Source organism: Miniopterus natalensis, chromosome 9, assembly GCF_054644295.1.
Source record: "Miniopterus natalensis isolate mMinNat1 chromosome 9, mMinNat1.hap1, whole genome shotgun sequence".
NCBI lineage: Eukaryota > Metazoa > Chordata > Mammalia > Chiroptera > Miniopteridae > Miniopterus > Miniopterus natalensis.
In genome coordinates, this window is record NC_142089.1 from 43,114,157 (window position 1) to 43,128,598 (window position 14,442).

The window sequence follows — 14,442 nt, forward strand, 5'->3', positions numbered from 1 at the left end:
CGTCCTCTAATGCTAACTCATTCTTTAATCTCTTTCCTTCATTTAGATGAAGCAGAAGAAAGGGGAGTGTGGGATTTACAATTTTGATTTTAAAATAGATATTCATATTTGTAGATAGAACTAGGAGTAGAATGGAAATACACTTATCTAATTTGTAGAATTACAGATACAAATTAAAATAGATCTGCAGATAAATCTCTTTAAAGTTACAGATTTGTAAGCAGCAATTTATTTCCTAGGTTTTTCTTACTCCTTTCTTTAGCCAAATACTTTGAGAGTTTATCTCAATCAAATTTCCCTGTAAATCAAACAAATGTATTCCTGTCTTTGTTCACCCAGACTTTGTTGAGCAGATTATGTGAAGCATTTGTAAAGTTTCTAGCACATAGATGATACTCAGTAAGTTTTGTCAAATGCTGAGTTAGTTCCAGTGTAATATTGCTGGGCATTAGAGACACAAAGATCAATGCATTGCCTTCCCTGTCCTCAAAAAGCGTATTTGCTAGGGGAAAGGATCTGCTTAACTAGTAATTTGATAAAAGGCCTGTTGCTTTTGCAGATATGCAAAATTGTGTCCATTTGGAGGACTCCACCATCTTTTCCATTAGTGGATAAGAAGGTGTTTAACAGCAGAGGTGACTTGACTTAGCCAACTGGGAACCTGGTGTCCAGCGGTAGAGTAATAGTAGAGACTTGTACCTATTCTGTCTTTTAATTTGAAAACTTCTAAATACATGAAGTTTTTATTCCTTAGAAATGTCTTTGCTACAAGTGGTTTTCTTCTGTTGTTGTTTTATTGAGATGTAATTGACTTATAGCACTGTATAAGTTTGGAGTATACAGCATAACGATTTGATTTGCATATATCATGAAATTATTACCACAATTAAGTTTAGTTAACATCCATCATCTCATATAGAAGTAAAATAAAACGAAAAGATGTTTTTTCTTGTGATGAAAAATCTTGGAATTTACTCTTTTAATAATTTTCATGTATATCATATAGCAGTGTTAAGTATAGTCGTCATGTTGTACACTACATCCCCAGTACTTATTTATCTTATAACTGGACGTTCATACCTGTTAACCACCTTCTTCCAGTTCCTCCCCCCCCACCCCCTTTCTGGTAACTACAAATCCTGTCTCTTTTCTATGAGTTTGTTTATTTGTTTTAGATTCCACTGTGAGGTCATATAGTACTTGTCTCTCTCTGACATATTTCACTTAGCATAATGCTCTCAAGGTCCATCCATGTTTTTGTAAATGACAGGGTTTACTCATTTTTATTGCTGAGTAATATTCCATTGTATACAAATACACCACAACTTCTTTATCCATTCATCCATGGACACTTAGGTTGTTTCCATGTCTTATTGTAAATAATGCTGCTGTGACATGGGAGTACAGATACCTCTTCAACATAGTATTTTCGTTTCTTTCAGATATATTCCCACAAGTGGGATTGCTGTATTTTATGGTAGTTCTATTTTTAATTTTTTGAGGAGCCTGCATATTATTTTCCATAATGCCTTATGAATTTACAGTCCCAGCAGTAGTGCATAAGGGTTCCTCTTTCACCACATCCTCCCCAGCATTTGGTATCTCTTGTCTTTTTGATGCTATCCATTCCAGCAGGCGTTGAGGTGATATCTCATTGTGGCTTTGAATTTCATTTTCCTAAAGATTAGGGATGCTGAGCATCATTTTCTGTACCTATTGGCTATTCATATACTTTTGACAAACTTCTATTCAGGTCCTTTGCCCATTTTTAATAGGAGTATTTGTTTTTTCTTGTTGACTTATATGACTTCCATGTATGTTTTGGATATTAACCTCTTTTCAGATATATGGTTTGCAAATATCTTTGTCTTTTCATTTTGTTGATGGTTTCCTTTGCTGTGCAGAAGCTTTTTAGTTTGTTGTAGTCCCATGTATATATTTTTTATTGTATTTGTTGTTTGTGTTTTTGGTGTCGAATCAAAAAAATCTTGTCAAGTCCCATATCAAGGGACTATTTTCCTGTGTTCTCTTCTAGGAGTTTTATAGTTTCAGGTCTTTAATCCATTTTGAGTTACTTTTTGTGAATAGGGTAATATAGGGGTCTAGTTTCATTATTTTATACATAAGATCTTTTAGAAGCTTGATACTGGAAAGAACTTGAAGCTTATTCATTATGACAGGATTGGTATTGTTTTAGAGGGTTTGCTTAAAGCATTATTTTCTAATATTATTTGATAGACTTTCTTGCCAATATCGAGCACCAGTTAAAATTTTTCTTGGTAGTGTGCTCGTGGTGGTCCCCCACCTATGAGCATTAGGGCACCATTATGGAGAACCTGTAAGTTTTCTGAATTTCAGAAGCCTATCAGAAATTACGCATTATAATATGCATGTAGAAGCTATATGGCTATATAGGCCAAAATGGCAGGACACTTTTTCCTTGGTATTAGAAACATTCAGATATAACAGGAATCCTTCCCTAACCCATTCTCAAAAATGCTCTCTGACTCTTCTCTATACATACGTCTTTCACATGATAATGATAGGAAGGATCTCCATATAAGTCTCTTTGAAATATGAACTAGAAAACATTCATTCAAAAAAAATGGTCTTCCTACTTTTCTTCAAACTTGTTCTTATCCTCAGGACCTTTCTAATTTTCTATTTCATCTGCTTGGATTGTGTTCCCCCCAGAAATTCAAATGGCTCAAATAACACCATCTCCCTCATCGTCTACCCTGTCTTATTTTCATCACAGCACATTTCTCCCTTACATCTTTGTATTTTTTATTGAAAGTTTCCCATACTAGACCCAAAGTTTCATGAGATCAGGGACACTGCCTGTCTTTTCTCTGCTATATTCCAAATGTTTAGGAAAAACCCTGGACCATAGTAGGTGCATAATATTTGAAAGAATTTGCAAGTTTTTAAACAGCCTCTTATAATACTAGAGTTAAAGTAAATAACACAGACATGATACCTGCCTCCAGATTCTGTACTACTTGTAATCTTGCTTAGTTGGGAACCTAAACAAATCTGAAGTGATTTAAAACTAGCATAGGTTGGATATATTTGCTATTTTACTTTGAAATATATGTTACTTGCCTTTAGCTTTTCATTTCTATGGGAAACACAGTAATACGCAAAGTAGTTAAGTTATTTAATCTATTTATTAGACCTAAAATGATTTTCAGAATTACAATTCATCTCCTCAGCTCCTGACTGAAGTAGGTTCTTAGAAGTGAAGTGAATTTTCTCAAATCATGCTTAATGAATAATCAGGTAGTATTTTAAGCCAGCCTTCTAGCTCCTAGTTCAGTATTTTTTCTAGCTGATTGATTATTTGAAGTAAAATATTAAAAAATACTCCATATTAGAATAAGATTTTTTCCACTTTGTTTCTTCATATGGAAGCATCATCTATCTGTATGTTCAATAAGTTATTATACACAAACTCACTTATGATTATTTAAAAGATTTTTATCTTATCAGAGAACTATCTTTTTCTTTGGTTTGAGTATGTAATTTTAATTATGAAATATGTCAAACATACAGAAAAGTGTAGAATAACAAAAGATTTCTATGTATCTCCCACAGAGAATAAAAAGATTAACATTAAAAAAATATGCATGAACCTTGCTCTTGTGTTATTTGTCCTTTTATCACAACATTGTAGCATGCTTAGCACATAGTAGGCACTCCTACTAAGTATTGAACTTGTTATATGACAAAATTAAAACAAGTTTGATGTCCTTTATTCAAGGAAAACAATCCATAGATTGGGGACTACATTGCCTCCCAAGCAGTAGGGCACTCTTTCCAAGGGATTTGGGACAAGAGTAAATTTTAGACCATTAGAAGAGGCAATGTGGAAATGGCAAGACTGGCCAGGATTTTCTTCTGAGACTTTAGCAGTTTCTATTTTCTGAGGCAGCAGTTTTCAACCTGTGTGCTGCTGGTGTGCTGCAAGAATTTTTAAAACATGCAATACCTATTTAGTCAGGGACCGCTTTTCCCTTAGAATGTCAGATACAAAATGACAACAGCCAACACAGCAGTAGTCATCCGGTGTAAGTCAAAATCATACCTTTTTTTGCTGTGGCTGGTTTGTCTCAGTGGTTAGAGCCAGACCAAAGGGTCCTGGTTGGATTCTAGGTCAAGGGCACGAACCTCCCTTGCAAGTTCTATTCTTGGCCCCATCCCGGGCCTTGTTCTGGGCACGTGCAGGAGGCAACCAATTAATGTGTCTCTCTCATATCGATGTTTCTCTCTTTCTCTCTCCCCGCTCTTTCCTCCCCTCCCCTTTCTCTAAAAAATTCAATGGAAAAAATATCCTCGTGTGAGGGTTAACAAAAAAATTTTTTTTTCCTTTTTTTTTTTTTAGTAATTTATGTGTGTCATGAGATGAAAAAGGTTGAAAATCACTGTTCTAGGGTAAGGTAAGCCCGCTAAAGCTCATTCGGATGGTTTTGATTGGCGGTTTCCTTCACAGGTGTTTTCCCTAAGTGTAAGGTTGACAGATTTAGATTTGTGATATGGGTGGGGCCCCGGGGGCAACCTCCATTTTGTATGTCCTGATACACAGATTATTTTTATGAAACTTAAGAATCTAATTGGCCGTTACATATGTTGTTTCAAAATGAGAAAATACATTACTGACATTTTTAATATTTGTAGATACAGATTTATGACTGACATACAATTAGTTGTAATTTTGCTGAGGGTTACATTCACGAACCCATCCCTCTTTTATATAAAAGTTAGCACAAGTGTGTTAGCTAGTAAGTAAACTAGCCGGTTGGCTCTACATCAAATCTCAACAACTTTGTGTTCTAATCATCTCTCACAAATTACACTCTTGACTGCATTATTTCATACAGGTATATTTACTTATGAAAATATTCCATAAGGCCTCAGTTAACCTCCAAAAATATTCCAGATCGGGTAAATTAATAATTGTCATAGAATACATGGCTCTTTATTAAGGCTTATTTATGCGTGTGTTCAACACATTTATTGAGCATTGACTCTGACAGACGTTGTGCTAGGCCCTAAACTGACCCAGAAGATTCACAGCTTTGCGGGGGGGGGGGGGATGCGTGTCAGCACAAAGTTAAATATCCCCTGTTGTTAGGCAGAGGGGAGGAAGCCCTGCCTGCCTGCAGACGCGTGGCAGCAAGGGAAGAAGGGCCTGCGAAGAGGGCAGCTAGATACCAGGAGGGCGGCCATCGGTAACTTCTGCAGGCGCAGCGCAGTGGGAGCTTCAGGCAGGTTTGGGGGCTGCAAGTCGTTGGATAACACTGATGGAAGTGAGAGTGTAGATGAGGCCGGAAAATTATGCGAGCATGTAGTTAGAGTCAAAAGCTTCAAAAATTATTACGCAAAAATATGCACGTAGAGCAAGTTTTTCTGCAGTTTTCAGATCTTATACTTGAAGTATATTTAGATACCATACAATATGCTTTTAGATAGTCGACTTGTGAAGTAAATTAGCTTATAAAGCACTAGTAAGTGTAACATTAAAATAGATATTTTTGAAGGTTTACCGACAAAGCAAATTATAACTTAATGTTACCAAAATGTATGTAAAGATGCAGAAAATCTTATACTAGTGGAGAGGAAAATCTTGGTGGGTAGGGTGGGAATTTCATGGCTTACTCCACAGACCTGTAGTTGACTGTATAAAGAAATATCGTGGGCATCTTTAATTAAAGAAGTTACTAAAGTGTGCATTTTTATTTTGCAGGGGAGTGAATATTGCCTTTAAAAAAATGATGCCTTTCACTTCTCTTACCAAAAAATATAAAAAAGGGGGGAGCGAAGAGGGATGACGTCTTTCAGCAGCCCGCGGGGCTTCTCGCGGTCTCCCGCCTGCGCGAGACTCGCCGGGCCTGCGCGGGGCGGAGCCGGCGGTGACGCGCCCGGGCCGCAAGGCATTGTGGGGAGTTCTGGCCGCGGTTGAGGTGGTTGGAGGCGAGGTGGGGGTGGCCGTTTGTTTGCTCGTGGTCTCGAACTCGCGCGCTCTGTCCCCTCCCCCCGGCGAGTGGCGGGGCGGAGAAACGGCGGCGGAGGCAGCAGCAGCGGCTGTAACAGCGGACAACCTCCTGTCCCCTCTCCGGCGAACCGGTTCCTCTCTCCCCTCCCTCTCACTGTTTGTTGTGTGTTTGATGTGTTAAAGCAGGAGCGAGAACGCGAGCAGCGCCATGAGCAACACCACCGTCGTCCCCGGCACTGCGGGCCCGGGCCCCAGCGGCGGGCCGGGCGGCGGAGGCGGCGGAGGCGGCGGCACCGAGGTAATCCAGGTGACTAATGTCTCCCCGAGCGCTAGCTCTGAGCAGATGCGGACCCTCTTCGGTTTCCTAGGCAAGATCGACGAACTGCGCCTCTTCCCGCCGGAGTGAGTATCGTCCACCATCACCGTTTTTGCTAACTCCTCCCTAGCCTGGGCCTAACCACACCATTTCCTTGTCGATGCTTCCCTATACCAGGTTGCTTTAGTTGAAGCTGGCTGTTGCATTTACTTATAAAAGAGTTTGCATATTAGGCTTACTAATAATGCGAAGAGGCCGGACCAAGGTTTGGGGGATTAGGAGACACTGGCTCTTAATCTCAGACTTCCCCCTCCCCCTTAAATTGTGCCAACGTGGTCGTTCTTTGGGCAGTTAAAGCAAGATTACTGCTTTTTATGTGTTTGGGTTTATCTTTTTTAAAAATCAGGTGTTTCTTTGAGTTCTTTGGAAAGTAACAAAATTGTCCATTGCTATATAAATGTATTATTAAACTTTGTAGGCGGTGGTTCACTTATTGCTAAGTATTACTGTTCCGGGATTCTGGCCTAGTGAATACAGATTTAATACTCTGACAGACAATAAATTCAGTGAACCTGACTAGTTTTAATGACAAAAAATGGGTTATAGCCGAACGCTAGAGGTTTTTTTGTTTGAATCATGTATACATTTATGATATGTTACAGTTCTAAATTTTTACTAGAGAGTGCATAGCATTTTGTTTTTATCCTGTTCTCACATTTATTATTTTAATTGCAAAAGTATTAAATGAGTGGATTGTAAAGAAAAAAATAATCTATGAAGTTAGATAAGATGTGATAAATATCAGAACAGACATCAGGAATAGAATAATCATGATAATAATTCGGAAGGGTGAAAATTCAAATGTTACTGTCAGTATGTTCTCCCATCCCACTTAGTTTTATAATTTCACTTAAGTACTAAACAAGAAATAGAAATCTATTGTTTTGGTGGATGTAATAAATTGTAACTCTACATACATTTGTACGCCAAAATAATAGAAGTTGACCATACTGTGGTATTTATTAAGTATTCTGTGTTTCATCACTTTCTATTTAAAATACTTTGAAATGATTCTTGGTAATTTTCAAATTGTTTTTGTGTTGTCTTTACTATTTAGGGGAATATACATTTGGAGAGAGATTTTAGGATTATTTGCATGAAGTGTACATTTCTGGGAACATAGTAGTTATTTATAGTAGTTATTATTTATAGTTGTTATTTATAGTAGTTATTATTTATAGTAGTTATTTTGAATGGAAACTCAATTTGCTTTGGTAATGACGGACAAATAACTTTAATAATATGAACATAGAGAAATAGATGTTTTGCAACTACTTGGTTTTTCTCACAGCATACCCCTTATTAAGTTGTTAGTAAAATTAATAAACAGTAAATGGCAGAAAATGAGTGACACATTTGATTATTATAATCATGTTGAAGTATTTGAGATACTGGATTTATTTTACAGAATAATTTTTTTCCACAAGTTAAGAATTTTGTTATAGTTGCTGACCTTGAAGTGTTTCATTTTGAAAATGCTCTTTTTATGATTCATTTATTTAAAAGATGACAAAGGGAGGTGTAAACAACTTTCTGGTTTATTTTTTACCCATTGTGTGGTCAGGATCTTACCGGGAGTTGTGATGGACCATCATGACTTTTTTACTTTATAATCAAAGGAGTAGTTTCATCATGTAATCAGGATAGTTGATGTGCATCAGATGACATGATATGGGATACTGTACATTAAGAGGACTTTTCTGTATTGGAAGGAGGAGTTGTATATTGACACGTTTTGCTCTTTGACTCCTTCATATATGTTCCCACATACAGACTATTTTCTCTTCTGAAAATGTACAAAGTTACAATATAGTGAATGCTATATCACCTTAATGGCTTTCCCAAATTGAACAGTATTTATGTAGATATCTACTTTTGTTGCTAATCTTAAATCCCAATAGCTAATCTGACCTGCACAATTTGGAAATATTTTATTGATAATTTCTTTAAGCTTGCTACAGTTTTCAATAGCTTGCTGGTGATCATGTGCTATAGAGTCTTAATAGTCCAAAAGGGTTCAGATTACGTAAAACTGACTATTATGAAGACATTTGCCACATGATTTTTTTTTTTTTTTAGGGTATGTATTTTTCCCCCCAAAGGCATTCATATCCACCTGAAACTCTTCTAGATATAGCCATGACATGCGTGTTTCCTTTGTTGCTCAGATGCCACCTAATCTGTTCCCTGATCGTCCTGTATAAAAAAATACAGCACCCCTGCTTCGCCTTTATTCAACTTAACTGCATTGTTTTTCTCTATAGTACCAGTCATCAACAAGTTAAGTTTAACTCTCCCTCTTTAGAATATGAGGAGGCCCTTGAGATCATCAATAACTTGTGAGATGGGGAGGGGGGGGCATTTTCTAAAGTATATACGTGACTAAGCCCCTGCCTTTTTGGGGTGAGGGGAATCCTGGGATCTGGATCATGCCAAATACTTCAGTAGCAACCTCCTCAAGAAGGTTTCTCCCTTTGTCTTATAATTGAATCCTTTTATTTCTTGGTTTTTTTAAGCCAAAAATTGCTGGCTTAAAATTTTACCTAGGGATAAAATTGTCTGTCTTCACAACAAATAACATTGTAACCTCTCTTCAGTATGACAGCCTTACAGCCATTGAAAGTATCTCTCAGTGTTTCCATTTATTCTCTTTAAAAGAAGAAAGGTTACTTTAATTCTGGTCCTAAAATGCATGTTGGAAATTCAACATTGTGTGTTTATTATACGCTAGGTGCTTTCCAATTTTATCTTACTCTTCCCTTACAAGTGTAGGGAGAGAGTGTATTTAACCCTATTTCACAAATGAGTGAACTGAAATTCATGTAGGTGGTTTCGTACACCCACGCCACTCTACCAGTGTCAGACCTAGTATTGGAACTTAGATATTGTGATTGTCCTTTATCACTTGATCATGATTTTTTGATTTAGCCTAGCAACTTGTGAGTGGAATCACTCTTTTACACTTAGTAGGTATTCTTCGTGTGTTTGGTTTTAGTGGGATTTCATTATGGAAAATACAACTGGAGTGTTGATAGGGTAATGATCCCAGTAAAGCATGTATGTCAAAAGTATACAATAACTAAAGGCTAGTGTAACACTGTAGGTAAACTTAAATTCATAATTTAAGTAATTATTTCAGTGACCAAAAATAGATACTTTAATCATCATATAAGTAACTTTGTATAGTTAAGTAAGGGAGAGGACTTAGTTTACCTTAAAAAATTTTTTTTTTAAATAAATGCAGCATTTTACTGCATTCAGAACTGAGTAAGAACACACTGAGGGAAAGGGCACGTGAGGTCAACAAGGTCAAGTTTCCAGGTTAATGTTATTTGTTACAAACCTGCTATTTGGGGGGCTTAGGAGATGCTTTTGTTTATAAGCTCAAATTTATCTGCTCAGAAATGGTTAGCACAGTATTAAGGTGGGAGTTGAAAGAGTGGCATCAGTGGCCTAAACCAGAAATTCTCATACTTTAGTGGGCACAGATATCAACTGGGGATCTTTTAAAAAACAAAGTCCTCCTATAAAAGGGATTCTCAGATTTAGTGGGCTCGAGATGGAAAAACGTCTGGATTTTCTATATGCATCTCACAAGAATCTCAAACAATCCTTACAGGACACTTGAAACGTTAGGCACAATACCACCACTCCTAGGTAGAGGGCAAGAGCATCTGCAGAACCCCCTTTTCCTGTCTTTTCCTTAGTTCTTTTTCCTGCCCTGTCTTGTTTATATTTGTGAAGATGAGTAAAGACAGCTACATTTTTAGAACTGGTACTTGCACAGAATACTAGGGTATGAATATTAAATTCAAGCATCCGTCTTTTATCTGTTTCTTCATAATAAATTTTAACTGAGAAATTGTAAGACTATAATTGCGGGGCCAAATAACAATGGTTTTAAATTAAACCATGTGAAGTGGGGAGAGATGCATTATTTGCCCTTCTGAGTCATCTTACTGTGGCTGTCTTTTTCATAGTGTTTAAATTAATCGTATTTTACCTCACTACCGCTTGCAGGTTTGCTATAGCCCAAGTAATAATGGTAGCATTCCTATGACGAGTAGGTAGAAAAAAAATAGTAATTATTTTAGGATTGCCAAGTAAATGGAAACACATGAGCATGTAGGTAGTACTTTCTAATGTTTTGTTGTTGTTTTTTTAAAGAACTCATTATATTTATGTTCTTTAAGAACCTAATCCTTGACAGTCATTTTTTTCTTTAGTCACATGACCATAGTGTCAAAGAAATGGTAGGGGTCGCTTTTTAAGAAATTTAAGTGCCTACTACTTCCCAAGACATTGTTAGATGTTAAGAGTATAAAATGATAGCATTTAAAGAGCTTTTTAATTTAGTGGTAAAAATATGGATGTCAGAAAAGAAATACAAAGTGCTATATATGGCTTTAGTACTAAAACTGCTGGAATTGCCTTCTTTCCACATTTTTATGTACACTTGGAAATCTAGTTTATTAGGAAGGTTAACACTAAGCCTCATTCTAATAACATTCAAAGATACTACAGTATTTTCCTTTTCATTATTGAGTCTTAAGATGTAATTGGCTTATTATAAAGCAGAGGTACCCTGGATGCATATAAAAATTGTCAAAGAGAATTTTAAAAAAAGAAGGGAGGAAGCGCTTAGTACTTCATCAGAGATCTCAGTTTAATTGCTGTGGAGTAGAGAGCCAGGGTATTTTTTTCTCCACAGAAGATTCTAATGTAAAACCAGGATGATGTGATTACTGCTGCCATAGGGCATTGGTTTTAAAATAACTTTAGGTTTGGGATTAGGGAGCAACCCCTGCCCATATTTAATCTTTCCCTTTCACCGAAAGTTTTGTGGCAGAAATTTGAACCACCCTATATTTAAAACAAAACAAAATCCACATTCTTTATCTTATTATTTTTTCTTTAAATATATTTATTGACTTCAGAGAGAGAGGAAGGGAGAGAGAGAGAGAAAAACATCACTGAGGGAAACATCAACATCAATCAGCTGCCCTCCTGCACACACCCTACTGGGGACTGAGCCTGCAACCTAGACATGTGCCCTGACCAAGAATTGAACCATTGCATGGGTTGACACTCAACCACCGAGCAACACCAGCCAGGCTAATTTATCTTAACAGGCTGCCATAGCTTGTACTTCAGTACTTGCTTTTGTTTCATCTAAGAAAGCAATTCGCTAAGGGAAGTGACTCCTTTGCTTATTGAAATTTTCATAATACTAATACTTAGGGGTGGAGTACTGTCCCCATGAGTGCTTAAATTTTTTTTTTCTGATACCATCAGTGAAAGAGGACAAGGGCATTTATTTAGCAGGCAGGTCCAAAAAAACTCAATTGTCAGATAAGATACACTTTTCCACGATATTTTGTTCCTGAATTGGCAAATTCTGTATGTTTTTTACTTTGAAAAGTTTTCTAAGCCAAGACTTCTTGTTACCTGTATTTAAAAATAACTGGTATTGGTATTATTTTTAAAATGTTGACACTTCTGTGGTCTGCTCTAACTCTGAAACTTGAGTTTCAAACTGTTTTTAACTTGGTAAACTGTAAAATTAAACAATAATTGTATACATGCAATTTGCTACATGAGTTTAGTGGATAGTACTTTATTTGTAATGTCATTGTTTAAAACTAGTTAACTAAACTAATATGTGCAATTAGTATTTTTATCTGCCTATTTTGATTTTGGAATGCAGGTATGGGTTTATGAATCATACATTTATGTTTCAGCTGATGTTCTTTTTCTCTACTTTTATGTAATTTGTTTATCTTTCAGCGATTCACCTTTGCCAGTCTCTTCCCGTGTCTGCTTTGTTAAGTTCCATGATCCGGACTCAGCAGTTGTGGCACAGCATCTGACAAACACTGTATTCGTTGACAGAGCATTGATAGTCGTACCATATGCAGAAGGTTTGTGCTTTGTTTACCTATCTATGTGGGCATCCAATGATGACCATCTACCTCAGTATAGTTTTAGAGTGAGCATTAGTAGCATGTTAAAAATCTAAGCTATTAACATTTTGAAACCCTTGTTATACTGTGGCCCATATTTTTACTTGTAGGTTTTAATTCAAAAGTTAGAAAACATCTGTTTTTTATAAGATACCTAACTATTCCATTCTTTTAAAACATTTTTAAGTTTAAAACCATGTCCCTAGTTATAATTCCTTAAGATACATTTACTTAGTTATTGTAACATTAAGTTTTATGAAAAAGTCCTGAAGGTGAATGGTTCACTCCATGCACATTTACACAGGAACCGTCAAATAAATGCATGATGTTATTTTTGTTTTGAATAAATGACTAGGCTTTATTTTCTTAGTGCTTCCACTCACTGATAACTTTAAAAAAAAAAAAAAATCCCACATTGAATTCCAGTATACCAAGGGTTGCAATTATTTTGGTTTGTATGAAAGTTCAAGATTTCCTATACCCTAGGTGCCAGATGGGCACTGGGTGTTGTGTTTTGTTGTTATTGCCAGATTTTCTTGTTCATTCTTGCTATATTTTCTAGAATATCTCTAAATAATAAATTCTTCTCTCTGTTATTTGTGTGTGTGATTTTTGTAGTGGAGAAGGCAAATGCAAAACTCTTCCAGATGACTGAAAAACAGTGGGTCCTCTGCAGCTACAGGGGATTCTAGACATTAACTAAAGGCCAGCAAGCACTCAAGTCCCCCAAGTGTTTTCCTGGTGTAACCATTTGTTAACTACATTTTCTCTCTTTTTACATTTTAGGCTGTTAAAGTAATTTGACAGAAATAATGAGCAGGGTTTGGGGATCTAAAAAAAGCCACTGTGACGAGACAACACTATTTAATTCCATTTTGTAAAATTTTCTAAGCCATATTTTATAGTTTGTTCCCAATGTACTGCTACTTTATTTGCTTTTTGTTAACTATAAATTTTGATCTAAGAAGTAACTGAAATATAAAATTACTGGATTTTAAAGGTGAAATTACTGGATTTTGATTAAGTTAATAATTACGGGGTTTTAAGTTAATTTACAGCATTAAGTTAATTCTGACCAGGAAATGCTTTCCCCTTTCCTTAATGTACCGGTCAGTGGAAGCACAATCTTGATATTGTTAACTTTGGATGCTATCTCAGATCTTTGAGTACCAATGTGAACATTTACACCATACCTTGTAAAAGTTGTGAAATGTGTAGTCCTTAAACGTAGAAAAATTGCCTCTGGTTTTCTAAAGAAATTAAGTTGCATTCGTAGATGGGTTAAAGGCATCTTTATCTCTATGATATTAAAGTGTGTGAACCCAGTTTTAAGGTTTTAAAATATATATACTGATAAACATTTGATTTAGTGTGTTCTGATTAAGCATTTCCTTTTATATCAGTGTGCCTGTTGTAGGATAAAACCTATCAGCAAAAGAAAATTTACAAATTTCAAATTTAGGATAAGTTAAATATAGTTTTTGGAACAAGGGTCAAATCATGTGAGTAATGTGCAAAACATTAACCTTTAAATTTAAAGAATTATTATTGGCTAAGTATTATATCATAGTTCCCAAGCCCTGAACATAATACAGTATATCATCATATAATTGGCCTTCATAAGTATTTTTAGACCATGGTAATTTTTCTGGATCTGTTTCAAAAGTGAAATATTTAGGAGAGTATGTAGAATTTCTGAAATAATTAGTTCTGCAATCTATTTTTAGTGTATTTAATAATGGTATGGTATGCTGTATTAATGTTATCTCCACTAAATAACCGATGTACTCATTCCCTTTGTCACTATTCACCCTAGTTTTAGCTCTTACACTTTGGTGTTGGTTCTCGGTCATGTTTTAGAACAATAGACACAAAGTCTACGGTAAGGTATAGTCTTAATTGGTAAAATTGAGATAGCTGGATTTGGAAGGAACTCTTAATAGTAATGGATTTGGGGGTTATTTAGGTTCCTTGGTTAATGTTTGTTTCTTTTGTCTGTTTCTTTTTCTTTCATTTCTACACATTCATGCAGTATTTCATGGTTCTATCAAAGCAGCAGTAAAAAAAATACTCTTGACGCATGAAAATTAACTGGTGAGGGGCCTCAT

General features: G+C 36.0%; 1 protein-coding gene across 4 annotated transcripts in view; it reads left to right on the forward strand.

The window, feature by feature from the left end:
* The window catches only part of SRSF11 (serine and arginine rich splicing factor 11), a 41,000-nt gene that overhangs the window by 6,311 nt on the left and 20,247 nt on the right, over window positions 1–14,442 (forward strand). For all 4 annotated transcript variants that reach the window (XM_087820514.1, XM_087820515.1, XM_087820516.1 and 1 more), the window contains exons 2-3: window positions 6,182–6,397; window positions 12,159–12,292. In XM_087820514.1, coding sequence (XP_087676640.1) covers window positions 6,204–6,397; window positions 12,159–12,292 — 328 coding nt within the window. In that variant the 5' untranslated portion in view covers window positions 6,182–6,203. The remainder of the gene's footprint in view (window positions 1–6,181; window positions 6,398–12,158; window positions 12,293–14,442) is intronic.